The 11,982-nt window shown below is 59.5% G+C and overlaps 3 protein-coding genes across 3 annotated transcripts in view; 1 reads left to right on the plus strand and 2 right to left on the minus strand.

Annotated features, from left to right (window-relative positions):
* The window catches only part of ETH_00017890 (uncharacterized protein), a gene marked incomplete at both ends in the record, with an annotated part of 3,967 nt that extends 1,862 nt beyond the window's left edge, over positions 1–2,105 (minus strand). The window contains one exon of the mRNA XM_013373886.1: positions 148–2,105. Within this exon, the coding sequence (XP_013229340.1) occupies positions 148–2,105 (1,958 nt within the window). The remainder of the gene's footprint in view (positions 1–147) is intronic.
* Positions 2,106–3,131: 1,026 nt separating this feature from the next.
* Positions 3,132–6,755, plus strand: ETH_00017895 (splicing factor, putative; the record flags this gene model as incomplete). The annotated part of the gene is made up of 8 exons (XM_013373887.1): positions 3,132–3,214; positions 3,430–3,548; positions 3,957–4,084; positions 4,359–4,457; positions 4,812–4,968; positions 5,386–5,538; positions 5,716–5,847; positions 6,013–6,755. 8 exons carry the CDS (start codon positions 3,132–3,134, stop codon positions 6,753–6,755), a joined length of 1,614 nt encoding a protein of 537 aa, XP_013229341.1.
* Positions 6,756–7,911: 1,156 nt separating this feature from the next.
* ETH_00017900 (uncharacterized protein) lies at positions 7,912–11,833 on the minus strand (the record flags this gene model as incomplete). Its single annotated transcript, XM_013373888.1, has 11 exons — positions 7,912–8,032; positions 8,300–8,469; positions 8,747–8,836; positions 9,171–9,276; positions 9,453–9,522; positions 9,650–9,817; positions 10,154–10,304; positions 10,449–10,639; positions 10,890–10,971; positions 11,323–11,564; positions 11,797–11,833. The coding sequence occupies 11 exons, from the start codon at positions 11,831–11,833 to the stop codon at positions 7,912–7,914; spliced, it is 1,428 nt and encodes a 475-aa protein (XP_013229342.1).
* Between the last annotated feature and the right edge of the window lie 149 nt (positions 11,834–11,982).

Consider the following 11,982-nt stretch of genomic DNA (forward strand, 5'->3'; position numbering starts at 1 on the left):
GCTGCTTCCTCAGTTGCTGGTGCAGCAGTCTCTGCGGCCGGTGCCTCTGTTTTTGCTGCACCAGCAGCTGTCGCTGTCCCCTGCTTCTCACTCTTTGCCGCCGCAGCAGCAGCAGCACTAGCAGTAGCAGCAGCAGAAGATGCGGACCGGGAGCACGCGGGCTCGACCGGGCCTCGAGCAAGTTTCTTTGCTGCGTTTGGTGCTGCTGCCGTTACTGCTGCTGCTGCTGTTGCTGCTGCTGCTCTCGCCGCTCGTTTTTGCGAGCGTGTGCGTCTACCTCCCGCCTCCTCTGCTGCTCCTGCTGCTGCTGCTGCTGCTGCTACGGCCTGCTGCTTCGGGCTTGTAGGCATCACATACTTCCAGAAGCGGGGCTCTCTGGTTTTTGCGGCGCTTGTCTTCATGCGATTGGGCGGCAGCATCAGTTGCTTGAGGTCATGCTGCTGCTGCTGCTGCGTCCCTGCTGCTGCTAAGGTCTCCATTGCAGCAGTGCGCACGCGGCCCCCCAGCTGCTGCCCTGCCTCCACAATTAGCACAGACACCCCAAAGAGCCGCAGCACTGCTGCTGCTGCAAGCCCGGCGACGCCGCCCCCAACAATTACCACGTGGTAGCCCACAGGCGCTTCTGCTGCTGCTGTTGCTGCTGCTGCTTCTGTTGCTGCTGCTGGCTCTGTTGCAGCAGCAGTGTCGGCTGCTGGCTCTGTTGTAACAGCAGTATCTGCTGCTGGCTTTTTTGCTGCAGCAGCGTCTGCGGCTGCCTCTGCTGCCCGAGCCCCGGGCGCTGCAGCTGCTGCACCAAGGTAGCCGTTGCTCTGCTGCTGTTTGACCTCTGCAGCAGGCGCTGCAGCTGTCCTTGGGGCTCCAGCAGCAGCAAGAAGCTGCTGCAGCTGCTGCAGCCACGGCTCCAGCTTGGGTATGGCGAGGTGGGTAAGGGGAGGGGGTGCTGCAGTGGCTACGACGGGCAGCGGTAGCAGCAGGGGCTTAGCACTTCTGCTGCTGGTGCTGCTGCAGCAGCGAACTGTCCAGGGATCAGCAACAGCCAATTCGCAATAAGATGAAAGGCCTGTTAGCGTCTGGTGAGCAGCAGGAGGCCGCAGCAGCCGCAGCGGCTCGACAGCAGCAGCAGCAGGAGGCGGGAATGAGGTGTACGTACACCGGGGGGGCCAGCACTCACTTGCAGGCGGCAGCACCTCGTCGCTGCTGTACCGGTTGCCGCATATTGCGTCTGCTGCTGCTGCTGCTGCTGCAGCAGGCGTTTCCGTTGCAGGCGCTGCTGCTGCTGCAGTTCCTGCTGCTGCTGCTGCTGAGTTGCACCCGGCTGCGCAAGTGCAGCGGTCAAAGGGGTGCTGATGCCGCAGCAGCAGCGCAGCCCTAAGTTTGCTGTCGAGGGGATGAGCGTCTGCTGCAGCAAGCAGCTCCTTGCAGTGCTGCTGCTGCAGCCGCTGCCGCTGCTGCACCTTGCTGCGTGGCTTGGGCCGCTTGCAGCGCCCGAGGGCGGTGTCTGTGTCGCTCTCAAGGGCCGCAGCAGCAGTAGCTGCTGCTGCTGCTTCCCGCGCAGCAGCAGCAGCAGCAGCAACAGGGCACCAGGGCTCGTGCTGCTCCGCCTCTCTCCGCTGCAGCTCTAGCAGCTGCTGCATGTGCCCCGTCTGAAAGGCCAGAGCATCCACAGCAGCATCGACGACGTCTATCATCTGCTGCAGCAGAAGCTGCTGCAGTGGCCAAGGTTGCTGCTGCAGCTGCTGCCGACGCAGCGGACAGCGGCTCCGCAAGCGGTAACGGTTTGCCCATTGCAGCAGCAAACCCTCGGGCCATTCTGCCGCTGCTGCTGCATCTGCGGCATCTGCTGCGCTTGCTCCAGTTGCTGCGCTTGCTGCATCTGATGTACTTGCAACATCTGCAGCAGCTGCAGCATCTGCGGCAGCTGCTGCTGCTTCCAGGTTAGGAACCCTAGAAGCCTTTGCTGCGGCGTGGCCATTTAACGTTGCAGATTTCGGTTTCTCTTCACCAGCAGAACCAGCAGGCGCAGCAGCACTAGCTGCTGCCGCAGCGCCAGTTGCTGCAGTAGTAAGCGTTGCTGCAGCCGCAGCAGGAAGGGTGACTGAGGACATCCTCTACGCTGCCTTAGCAGCGCCTGTTGAACGAACAAACGGGAGCTGCGCCATGCTGACGTACAACAACAGCAGCAGCTGCTGCAACAGCAGCAGCTGCTGCAACAGCAGCAGCTGCTGCAGGACTCAGCAGCAGCAGCAGCAGCAAGCACAACTATTGAAAACGAGTGAGTCTCCTGAGCCCCTCTGGGGGCCTGCTGGACCTATGTGTCCTGGAAAATAGCCTGGGTGAGTGTCAATACACCTGGTTTGCGGAAGGCCCCGGTTTCGCCTTAGCTGCGGCTGCTGGACCACGGGAGAGCTGAGGTGTATGTACACCCCAGGCAGCTGCCAGCACAAACAAAAGACAAGACAAAACTGAAAAATAAATTGCAGCTGGCGAGACCACTCGAGCTACAAATTGCTGAAATGTGCAGCCCTTAAGATTCGAGTAAGGAGGGCAACAGCAGCAGCAGCAGCAGCAGCATTACAAGCACAGCAGCTGCGGCAGCAGCAGCAGCAGCTGCATGCATGCAGCAGTGACCTGAAAGCTGCTGAGCTGAGGCGAGGCCTTAGCGTGTTTTTGTGTTTACCGTTTTGTTGTGATTGTTTTGTTTTTGTTGGCGCAGCAAACACGACAGAAATACCTCTGCTGCTGCAGCGGTCCATGCCTTTGCCTTCACCAGCAGCAGCCAGCAGCTGCGGGCCAGCAGCAGCAGCCGCAGTAGACCCAGCCGGGCTTTCTGCTGCAGTGGCAGCAGCAAACTTCAGAAGTGTTGGAGGATCTAAGAATAGTACGGCTGCATGAGCGACAACTAGAGCTGCAGCAGCAGAAACACAGCAGCAGCAGCAGCGACCGCAGCCGAGCACTTTCCCGGGGATCGCAGGAGCCGCGCGATCACCGACACCCATTGCAGCAGTACTAAAAGTCTCGGCCGGGGAAATAATATAACCACCTGCTCCTAGGCCACCCACAGGAGCAGCGACGGCGGCAGCAGCAGCAGCAACAACATCAACACAACCAGCAACAGCAACAGCAGCGCCACAATGCTAGCCGCGCGGCCATGGGGAGGCTTAGGTGGGGGAGCGGATATCGCGCAGGTGTTCGAAAGGAACCAGGAAGCAACACTGTGAGTCCCAGTAGCAGCAGCAACAGCAGCAGCAGCAGCAGCAACAGCAGCAGCAGCGACGGCCAGGAACCGCAGCAGCAAATGCCGCCCTAGGGAATGGAAGAGCGGCAGCGACAGACGTAGAAGTAATTACGGCTGTAGAAGCGCAAGTTGCAGTGCCACGAGTATCCCTGTACCTTATCGCTGCTGCTGCTGCTGCTGCTGCTGCTGCGCAGTTATGTAGGCAACATAGATTCACAAGTTGATGAAGACCTTCTGTGGGAGCTCTTCACGCAAGCGGGAGTTGTGCGCCTTGTGAATATACCCAAAGACAAAGTTACTGGGGCACACCAAGGTAAACCCTAAACCCTAATTCCTAAACCCTAAACCCTATGAGACCGTGACTAAAATATAGCGAGGAGCAGCTTAGCTGTAATTCTTTTCCTCCAAAGTTGCCCGGAATAGACCCCTAGCTCATTGCCAGAGCTGCATTGCGGGGCCAACCCTAAACCCTGAACCCTAGACTCCAAACCCTAAATCCTAAACCCCAAACCCTTACTCTTAAACTCCCTTTATTAGACCCTTTGCAGCTTGAGGCTGAATGAAGTTTGGGGGGACTGGTGTTTAGATTTACGCCGCTTTGTGGGGCGTTCGGGTGTACGTACACCCCGGAAGCTTAGCGTGTGTGGGGCCCGATGGGGTGTACGTACACCGCAGACGGTGTGGGCGTTTTGCTGTTGGCTGGGGTGTACGTACACCGCAGGATATGCTTTTGTGGAGTTCGAGTCGGAAACAGATGCAGATTTTGCATTGAAGTTAATGGGGATGGTCAAGCTTTATGGCAAGCCTTTGCGTCTCAGCAAAGCGGCCCATGACCGCAGGGTTTTTGACGTACGCAGTTGCTGTTGCTGCTGCTGTTGCTGCTGCTGCTGCTGTTGCTGCTGCTGCTGCTATTCCTGCTAAAGTTGCTGCTGCTGATTCTGCTGCAGTTGAAGCTGCAGTTGCCGTTGTCATTGCCACTGCGGCAGCTGCCGCTGCTACGACTGCAGTTGCTTCTGCTGCTGTCGGGAGGACAGCTGCTGCGAGGGCTGCTGCAGCTGCTGCGCTGTGTGCTGCTGCTGCTGCTGCTGCAGAACGTTTGCTGCGCGCTGCGGTGTATGCACAGGTCGGAGCGAATCTGTTCGTGGGCAATCTGGACCCTGACCTCGACGAGAAAGTTCTATTCGACACGTTTTCTTCTTTTGGAAACGTTGTGTCTGCAAAGGTCGCCTTTTGCTGTTGCTGCTGCTCTTGCTGCTGCTGCAGTTACTGCTACTACAGCTGCTGCTGCCAAAGTTGCTGCTGCTGCAGTTGCTGTTGCTATAGCTGCTGTTGCTATAGTTGCTGGCGTAGTTGCTGCTGCTGTTGCTGCTGCTGTAGTTGCTGTTGGTGCAGTTGCTGTTGCCGTTGTTGCTGCTGCCATAACTGCTGCTGCTGTTGCGTCTGTTGCATCTATTTTCACTTTAGCGCTGCTGCTGCTTTTGCTGGTGAGGCTGTTGGGGCACCGCCGCCAACGGGCGGGTAGTTCTTCTTTGCTCCATGCTCGTCATCTTTGCTGCAGCTCCTGCTGCTGCTGCAGGTGATGCGGGACCCGGAAACGGGCATATCGAAGGGCTTTGCGTTTGTCTCGATGGAGACTTTTGAGGCCTCGGATGCAGCACTGGCAGCAATGAATGGGCAGTTTCTTTGCAACAGGCCTGTGCACGTTTCCTACGCGTACAAGAAAGACACGCGGGGTACAGCGTGCTGCTGCTGCTGCTGCTGTGGCTGTTGCTGCTGCTGCTGCACGTGCAGATGAGCTTGGGGTTGATGCTGCCGTTGTCGTAATTTTGGTACTCATGATGAGGCTGCTGTGGACCGGAGACCGCTGGGATTGCTGCTGCTGTCCTTGCTGATGATGCTGTTGCTGCTATTTCTGCTAGTGGTGCTATTGCTGCTGCTCCTGCTATTCGTGCTGCTGCTGTTCCTGCTGCCGATGCTGCTCCTGCTGCTGACGCTGTGAGGCGCGTCGTCACCTTCATCACTGCAGCGTTCCTTACTTTGATGGCTTTCGCCGCTGCTGCGCTGCAAGATCATGCATAGCGATGCTGCTGTGGCTGCTGCTGCTACTGCTGCTGCTGCTGCTGCTGCTGCTGCTGTGTTTGCTACTTCAGGCGAGCGTCACGGATCTGCTGCTGAACGTCTCCTGGCGGCCAACCGGCCCACGGTAGAACGGCCTGGGGGCTCCAATGCACCGAAGGAAGGGCCGGTGCCGCTGCAGCAGCAGCAGCAGCAGCAGCCTCAGCAGCAAGCCGGAGGTGGACCTCGTACGCGCTGCTGTGCTGCTATTGTCACTGCGGCTGTTGTGGGTGCTGGTGTTTTCGCTCTCGCACGTACTGTTTTCGCTGGTGCTTCTGCTGCCGCCGCTTCTGCTATTGCTGCTGCTGCTGCTTCTGTGGCTCGTGCAAGATTGTTGGTGCAAGCCTTTGTGTCTGGCTGTGCAGCATTTGGAGTTATGCCCAATGTGGTCCCTGGGGGCCCTGGGGGCCCCCTGCCTCCTCTGCCTCTTCCGATGATGGGTTCAGGGCCTCCAGGGGCCCTTCCGCCCCCCCCTATTTTCTTTATGCCACGGCCCGGTGAGGCGCTGCTGCTGCTGCTGCTGCTGCTGCAGGAGTGTGCTGTCAACGCTCGCTGGAGCGTGCTGCGATTGCTGGTGCTGGTGCTGCCGTTGTGGCTGCTGGTGAGGGGACTTAGGCTTGTGTCTAATCTGCTTGCTGCACTGCTGTGCTGCTGCTTCTTAGGCATGCCCTTCCCGCCTCTGCCGCTGCCACCCACAATGGCAGGGGCACCCCGGGGCCTCGTGGGGGCCCCGGGGGAACCGAGGGGCCCCTCTGCTGCGCCCATGGGCATGGGGGGGGCCCCCGGCTCTGTGCCTACTATGCCACTAGGCGGAGGTGTGGGGATGATGCCAGGTGGGGGTTCAATGCCCCCTGCCCGGCCCCCGGCAATGGGGGCCCCCGCGGGGCCCGCGAGGGGCCCGCCGGGAGTCCCCCCAGGAGTGCCCGCAGGGGCAACTCCGGCAAGGCCTCCAGCCTTCCCCATGCCAGCTCCTGGGATGCCCGCACCCATGCGGCCCCCCATGGGGGCCCCTGGGGGCCCCATGGGAGGGGCCCCTGGGGGCCCCATGGGAGGAGCTCCGGGAGGCCCCATGGGAGGAGCCCCTGGGGGACCCATGGCGGGACCCCCGGGGGGCCCCATGGGAGGGGCCCCTGGGGGACCGATGGGAGGAGCCCCTGGGGGCCCGCCAATGGGTATGCCCCCTTTGGGAGGTCCGGGGGGTGGCCCGGGAATGGCTCCAGGGCCTCGTCCTATGGGCATGCCTGCCATGCCTGCTATGCCGGGGCCCTTAACTTTGAGGCCTCCGCAGGGGCCCCCTCAGGGGCCTCCGCAGGGACCACCCCAGGGCTTCCAGTCAGCGCCTAATGTCATCAGACCACCCACTGTGCTGCCTCCCCCTACAGCGCCTTCGCTGCCACAGCAGTGAGTGGCCCGTCATGACTGACCAGGGCTTGACTGTAGCGCATGGGCTCTAAGTAATGCATGCATGCATTGCTGGCTTTTAGTAATGCAGGCACGCAGTACTGGCTTCAAGTAATGCATGCATACATATAATGACATGCTCTGTGGGGTTAGGAGCTTGTCTTGTTTATAGTGCTGCAAATTGCTACGAAAGGGCACCAAATGCCCTTTTGTCAGGGACCCTTGAAAGATGTAAACGCAGAGCGAGCCCAGCAGGCGACTGGGACGCAGGGGTGCCCCCCTGAGTCTTTTGTAGCCTGCCCTCAAGATAAGGGGGCAGTCACTAGGTTCCTTAGGTGGCCCTCTGGGGGCCAGAAAAGGGCTCTTATAGTGCCGTGGGGGCCCCTGGGGGCCCCTGCGGGGGCCCCTGCGGGCCCCTCGGGGCTCCTACGTTTCAGAGACTGGGAGGGAAGACTGCAGTGGGGCGGCCGCGAGAGGGTGAAATTGACAGAGCCCGCCCCATCCAAGACTCTAAAGCTGGCTGTTACTTAGAGTAGGGGCTGTGAGGGGCCCCGCAAGAATAGGGAAGTAGAGCGAAAACGTGTTAGTGACAGTCAGACACGCAGGGGAGAAGCAGCAGCAGAAGCAGAGGAAGCTTAACAAGAGGGGCACTTAGAGGCGGCAAAGTTGCGTAGCAGCGGGAGAGAGAGAGCAGCAAAACAGCGCAGTCAGACACAGCAGTGAGGGGCCCCACACGGGCGGCCACGGAGGCCAGCGACAGCCAAAGTGAATTAATTCGAAGTTTCTTTTCTGTAATTGCAAAAACAAGCAGAGACATAAAAAGGCGAGCGACGAGGAGAACTCCAGGCTCCCCTGGCTACACACTGGAGTGCAACTTTGAAGCACCCAAGAGGTCTCTGGGGCCTCCCGGAGGGTAAGAACAGCATCAAGAGGGCCCCCCACAATTGGGGGGGGCCCACACCTAGGGGTCCCTGCAGTGACCCCAGCCCAAGAAAGAGTCTTAAAGCCACTAGGAGCCACTGCGGAAGCACCCACGCAAGCCCGGAAGCTCAGGGCCCCTTTCACAGCACCAAAATGAGGCCCCCCCCGCCTGCGCTTTGAACGATTCGTCAAATGGGGCCCCAGCCAGGAGCCAAAGGGAGCCCCTGGCGTGGGGCCCCTTAGATGTCCATTAGGATAGCCAGTGGCTCTCCTAGCTTGAGTACATTTGCGTCCAAAAGGTCTTCGGCAGCTTCTCTGAGGCGCTGCTGCTGCATTTCAGTGTCTGCCAGACACTGAGTCCTGCACGGAGCAAACATTAACAACTCAAAACGCACAAAGTGAACTGACGGGCCTGCGGCACTAGCAGCAGCAGCAGCTGCTGCTGCAGCAGCAACGGCATCAAGAGCAGCACTAAGTCAAGCCGCGCGGGAAGCAGCAAAAGCAGCGGCGGCACCGGCCGCTGACAAGATTAGCTGCAGCAGGCTCAGAGAGAGCAGCAGGAGGCTTGCGAAAGCAGCAGCAGGAGCTGCAGCAGGCTCGGCGAGAGCAGCACGAGCAGCAACAAACCTGCATCTGAGTTCGGAGAGGTGCTGTGCTTCGGCTCGTTTTCTCTCGAGCAAGTTAAGTGCTGCTCGAAGCACACTGTCAGCCACTTGCTGCTGCGTCTCTTCGAGGCTGCAAGTTATCACCAGCGAGTGTTTTGTAGACAGAGAAGTGCAGCTAGCTGGCAGCCGGTCCTGCAGCGCATGCAGGGAGCAGCAAAAGCCGCACAGTGGTGCAGCAAGAACCAGGTAGCTAGTAGCAGCTAGCTATGTTGCCAGGCTCGCAGCGAGGAGCCGCAGCTCCTTCGCTGGCTCTTTCGCTAGCCAGCTGCAGCCAGCTAGCTAGCGTGGCTAGCTAGCCCGCCGCCACAGCTCGCTGGCTAGCTGGGAGAACAAGCATTGCCTTGTAAGCTGGCAATAAGACCCTGTGGGACGTGGCTAGCTAGCTAGCCACATTGACAGCTACCCTTACCGACTCATGAAAGCGGGCAAATCCAGCAAGGGCGAGCGAGTACATGGCTTGCCGGGCGCCGCTCGGTGGCAGCAAGCAGCTGTCAGCTATCTGCAGCAGCAGCAGAAGAGGCAGCAGCGGAAAAAGGTGCCACATGCAAGGGGCAGCAGAAACCAGCGCAGTAGCAGCAGCAACAAAAGCAGCGAACACAAGAATCGAAACACGCAAATAGCGGCCGCAACACAGGCAAAACTGTAGCAGTAGCAGTGGCAGCAGCAGCAACGGCAGCAGAAGCAACGACAGCAGCAGCAGCGGCGAGAGAGACCGCTGTGCGTCCAAGTGCGCCTTTAAAGAAAGACTTGGCTAGCAGCAGCAAAGGAGCTGGCTGGCTACTAACTACTATTTAAGGTGAAACTTCGCATGCAATAAAGAGTCAAAGACAAACCATTTGCTCGTCAAAATAAACCACTGCAGCCCCAGGGCCCTCCGCTGCGTTTATTATGCGCCGCCACACTCGAGCCGCCTTAGGCCCGCAACGAGCTAGCACAGCCCTGCAGCAGCAGCAGCCGCAGCAGCAGCACAGCAGGGGCGAAAGGAGTTGCAGCAGTTTAGGCTAACTTTTGGTGTACGTGCGCGTATGAATGGACACAGCCCCGTCAGCGCATGCATATGCAGCAGCAGCGGCAGCAGAAGACGCAATAGCTGCGGCACAAACAACTGATCTCACTCAGACATAATGCGGCGCTGCATAAGCGCCTTTATTTGCTGCCAGTCGAGGCGGTACGCAGCCTGCCCGTCTGCAGCAAACAGCAGCAGCAGCAGCAGCAGCAGCAAAAGCGTCGCATATGGGACTTCTTCTTTTGCTGCCTTTATTTCTTTTTCGTCCTTCCAGTTCCACGTTAAAGACTCATTTGCTGCTCTCACCCTTCATCGCTGTGGCTAGCAGGCGGTCTGGGTGTTTGGTCAGTCCGTCCAGCAGCCGAATCAGCTGCGGCTTCTGTACAGACACGCGGGGCTGCTGCTGCTGCTGCTGCTGCTGCAGCTGCAGCTCTGTTGACACTGCTGCCTCCAACGCGTCGAACGTTAGCCACTCTGCTCAGCGACAGCCCACCACACATAAAATTGGCCGTGGCCAGGAACAGCAGCAGCCAGTAGCCGCAACCGCAAAGGTGAGCAGCAGCAGCAGCATGAGACCCCCTTAAGTGAGCAGCAGCAGCAGCAAGAGGAACCCTTGAGCGAGCAGCAGCAGCAGCATAGTGCACACTACAGTGTACACCTAGTCGCGCATTGGCTTGCTGCTTCTCGTGCTCCTGGTCATGGCAGCAGCAGCTAGCGACCACAAAAGCAAAAATGAGCAGCAGCAGCAGCAGCAGCAGCATGAACCAGCACATGAATCAGCACCAGCAGCAGCAACAGCGTAGTGCGTACTACAGTGCACATCTAGCCGGGCACTGGTCTGCTGCTCCTCGACGCCCCGCTGCTGCTGCGGCTTCAGGCGGACTGCCTGCAGCAGCGCTGCTGTCGTTGCCTGGACTAGCCGCGTGTCTCCTACGCGAGCGACTACAAATTGCTTCACAGCCTGCAGCAGCAGCAGCCAAAGCAGCAGCGGTAGCAGCGTTTGTTCGGGTTTTCTGCCACGCGTCTGGGCGTAAGAAAAATAGCGGCCCTCAAGGCAGCAGCAGCAGGAGCAAGTGCAGCAGCAGCAGCACAACTCATTTCCCACCTTCTTGCATAGCAGCAGAGATATGAACGGTGCGTTGACTTGAAAGGGAACCCGCTGCTGCTGCAGTCGAGACACAAGACTGTCCATCAGCTGCTGCTGCTTCTGGGTTTGCCTAGCGCTGCCGATGCTGCTGCTGCTGCTGCTGCCTGGTGGGGTTGTCTTTCGGGCCTTTGCTGCAGGGTCTGCCTCATCTGAGCAGCAGCAGCACAAGCAACAGCAGCAGCTGACAGCAGCAATGGCAGCCCAGACCCTCTGGCATCAGCAGTGGCAGCAGCACTTCTGCAGGCTGCAGCAGCAACAGTATTGCCAGCAGCTGTGGAAGGAAGAATGGGTCTAGATCCGGAAACACCCACTGCACCAGGGAAAGCAGCAGCAGCGGCAAAAAGAGCAGCAGCTGCAAAAGCACTAGCAGCAGCAGCAAGAGCAGCAGCAGCTTCTCACCCAACATCATCAGCAGAAACCCCGGGAGGCCTCCGCTGTCTTCTTCTGCATCCTCTTCGTCCGAGTCCTCGGCTGTGTAGGCCTGAGGTGTACATACACCGCAGAGCCAAGGCAAGTCGCCACGCCAGTTGCAACAGCAGCAGCAGCAGCAAAAGCAATGCAAGGACCAGCTGCTGCTGCGGCGGCGCCAGCACCAGAAGCAGAAGCACCCTCTGCATCAGGGTCCGAAGCAGTACGAGGGGCGGAAGCAGGAAGCAGCAGCAACAGCAGCAGCATCGGCACCAGAAACACTACCCGCAGCAACAGCCACAGCATCTGCAGCAGCAGCCGCAGCAGCAACAACGAGCTCGGGCCTAAACAGACACGCATAGCACCAGCAGCAGCAGCAACAGCAGCGGCAGCAGCAGCAGCAGCAACCGGCTTGGCGCCGCACCGGCACGTCGGCTGTCTTCGAAGGCATCTTCCTGAGGGCTGCTTTGGACTCAGCTTTGCGCCTGCGCCCCGTGTGCTGCTGCTGCTGGTCTTGCTGCTGCTCCTGCTGCTGCACAGGTAGAGGCGGCTCGCACTGAACTAAAAATGCGTTCGAAACCAGCTGGAGGAAGCAGCGCTGCAGCTCCTGCTGCCGCTGCCGGCTGGTTGGCCGCTGAGCAGCAGCATCGCCATCGGGGTTCGCATCTGCAGCAGCAGCAGCAGCAGCAACGGCAGGAGCAGCAACACATTCACCAGCACAGTATGCGGCGGCCAGCGCCTTTTCTCAGTTGCAGCAGATGAGAAGCAGCAGCAAAAGCGCCAGTGCAGCAGCACAGCAGCAGCACGCATGAAGCTCCGCAGAAACAGCAGAACTAATCTAGCAACAGCAGCAACGGCAGCAACAGCAACAGCAGCAGCAGCAGCCAAAGTTCCTCACACGGGTCAGCTAAGGCCAGGGCAACTGCATCCTGCATGCAGACACGCCCTGCCTTGAGCACCTGCAGCAGCAGCAGCCGCGCGTTGCTGCCGAAGGTCTCTTCTGTGATAGCAGCAAACGCGGGAAAGCGCAGCAGCGCCAGGGCTGCATGCACTTTCAGGCTGTAGCGGACACCGCCGTGGGGCT

The sequence above is a fragment of the Eimeria tenella genome, genomic scaffold (genome assembly GCF_000499545.2).
Source record: "Eimeria tenella Houghton genomic scaffold, Eth_scaff18, whole genome shotgun sequence".
Taxonomy (NCBI): Eukaryota; Apicomplexa; class Conoidasida; order Eucoccidiorida; family Eimeriidae; genus Eimeria; species Eimeria tenella.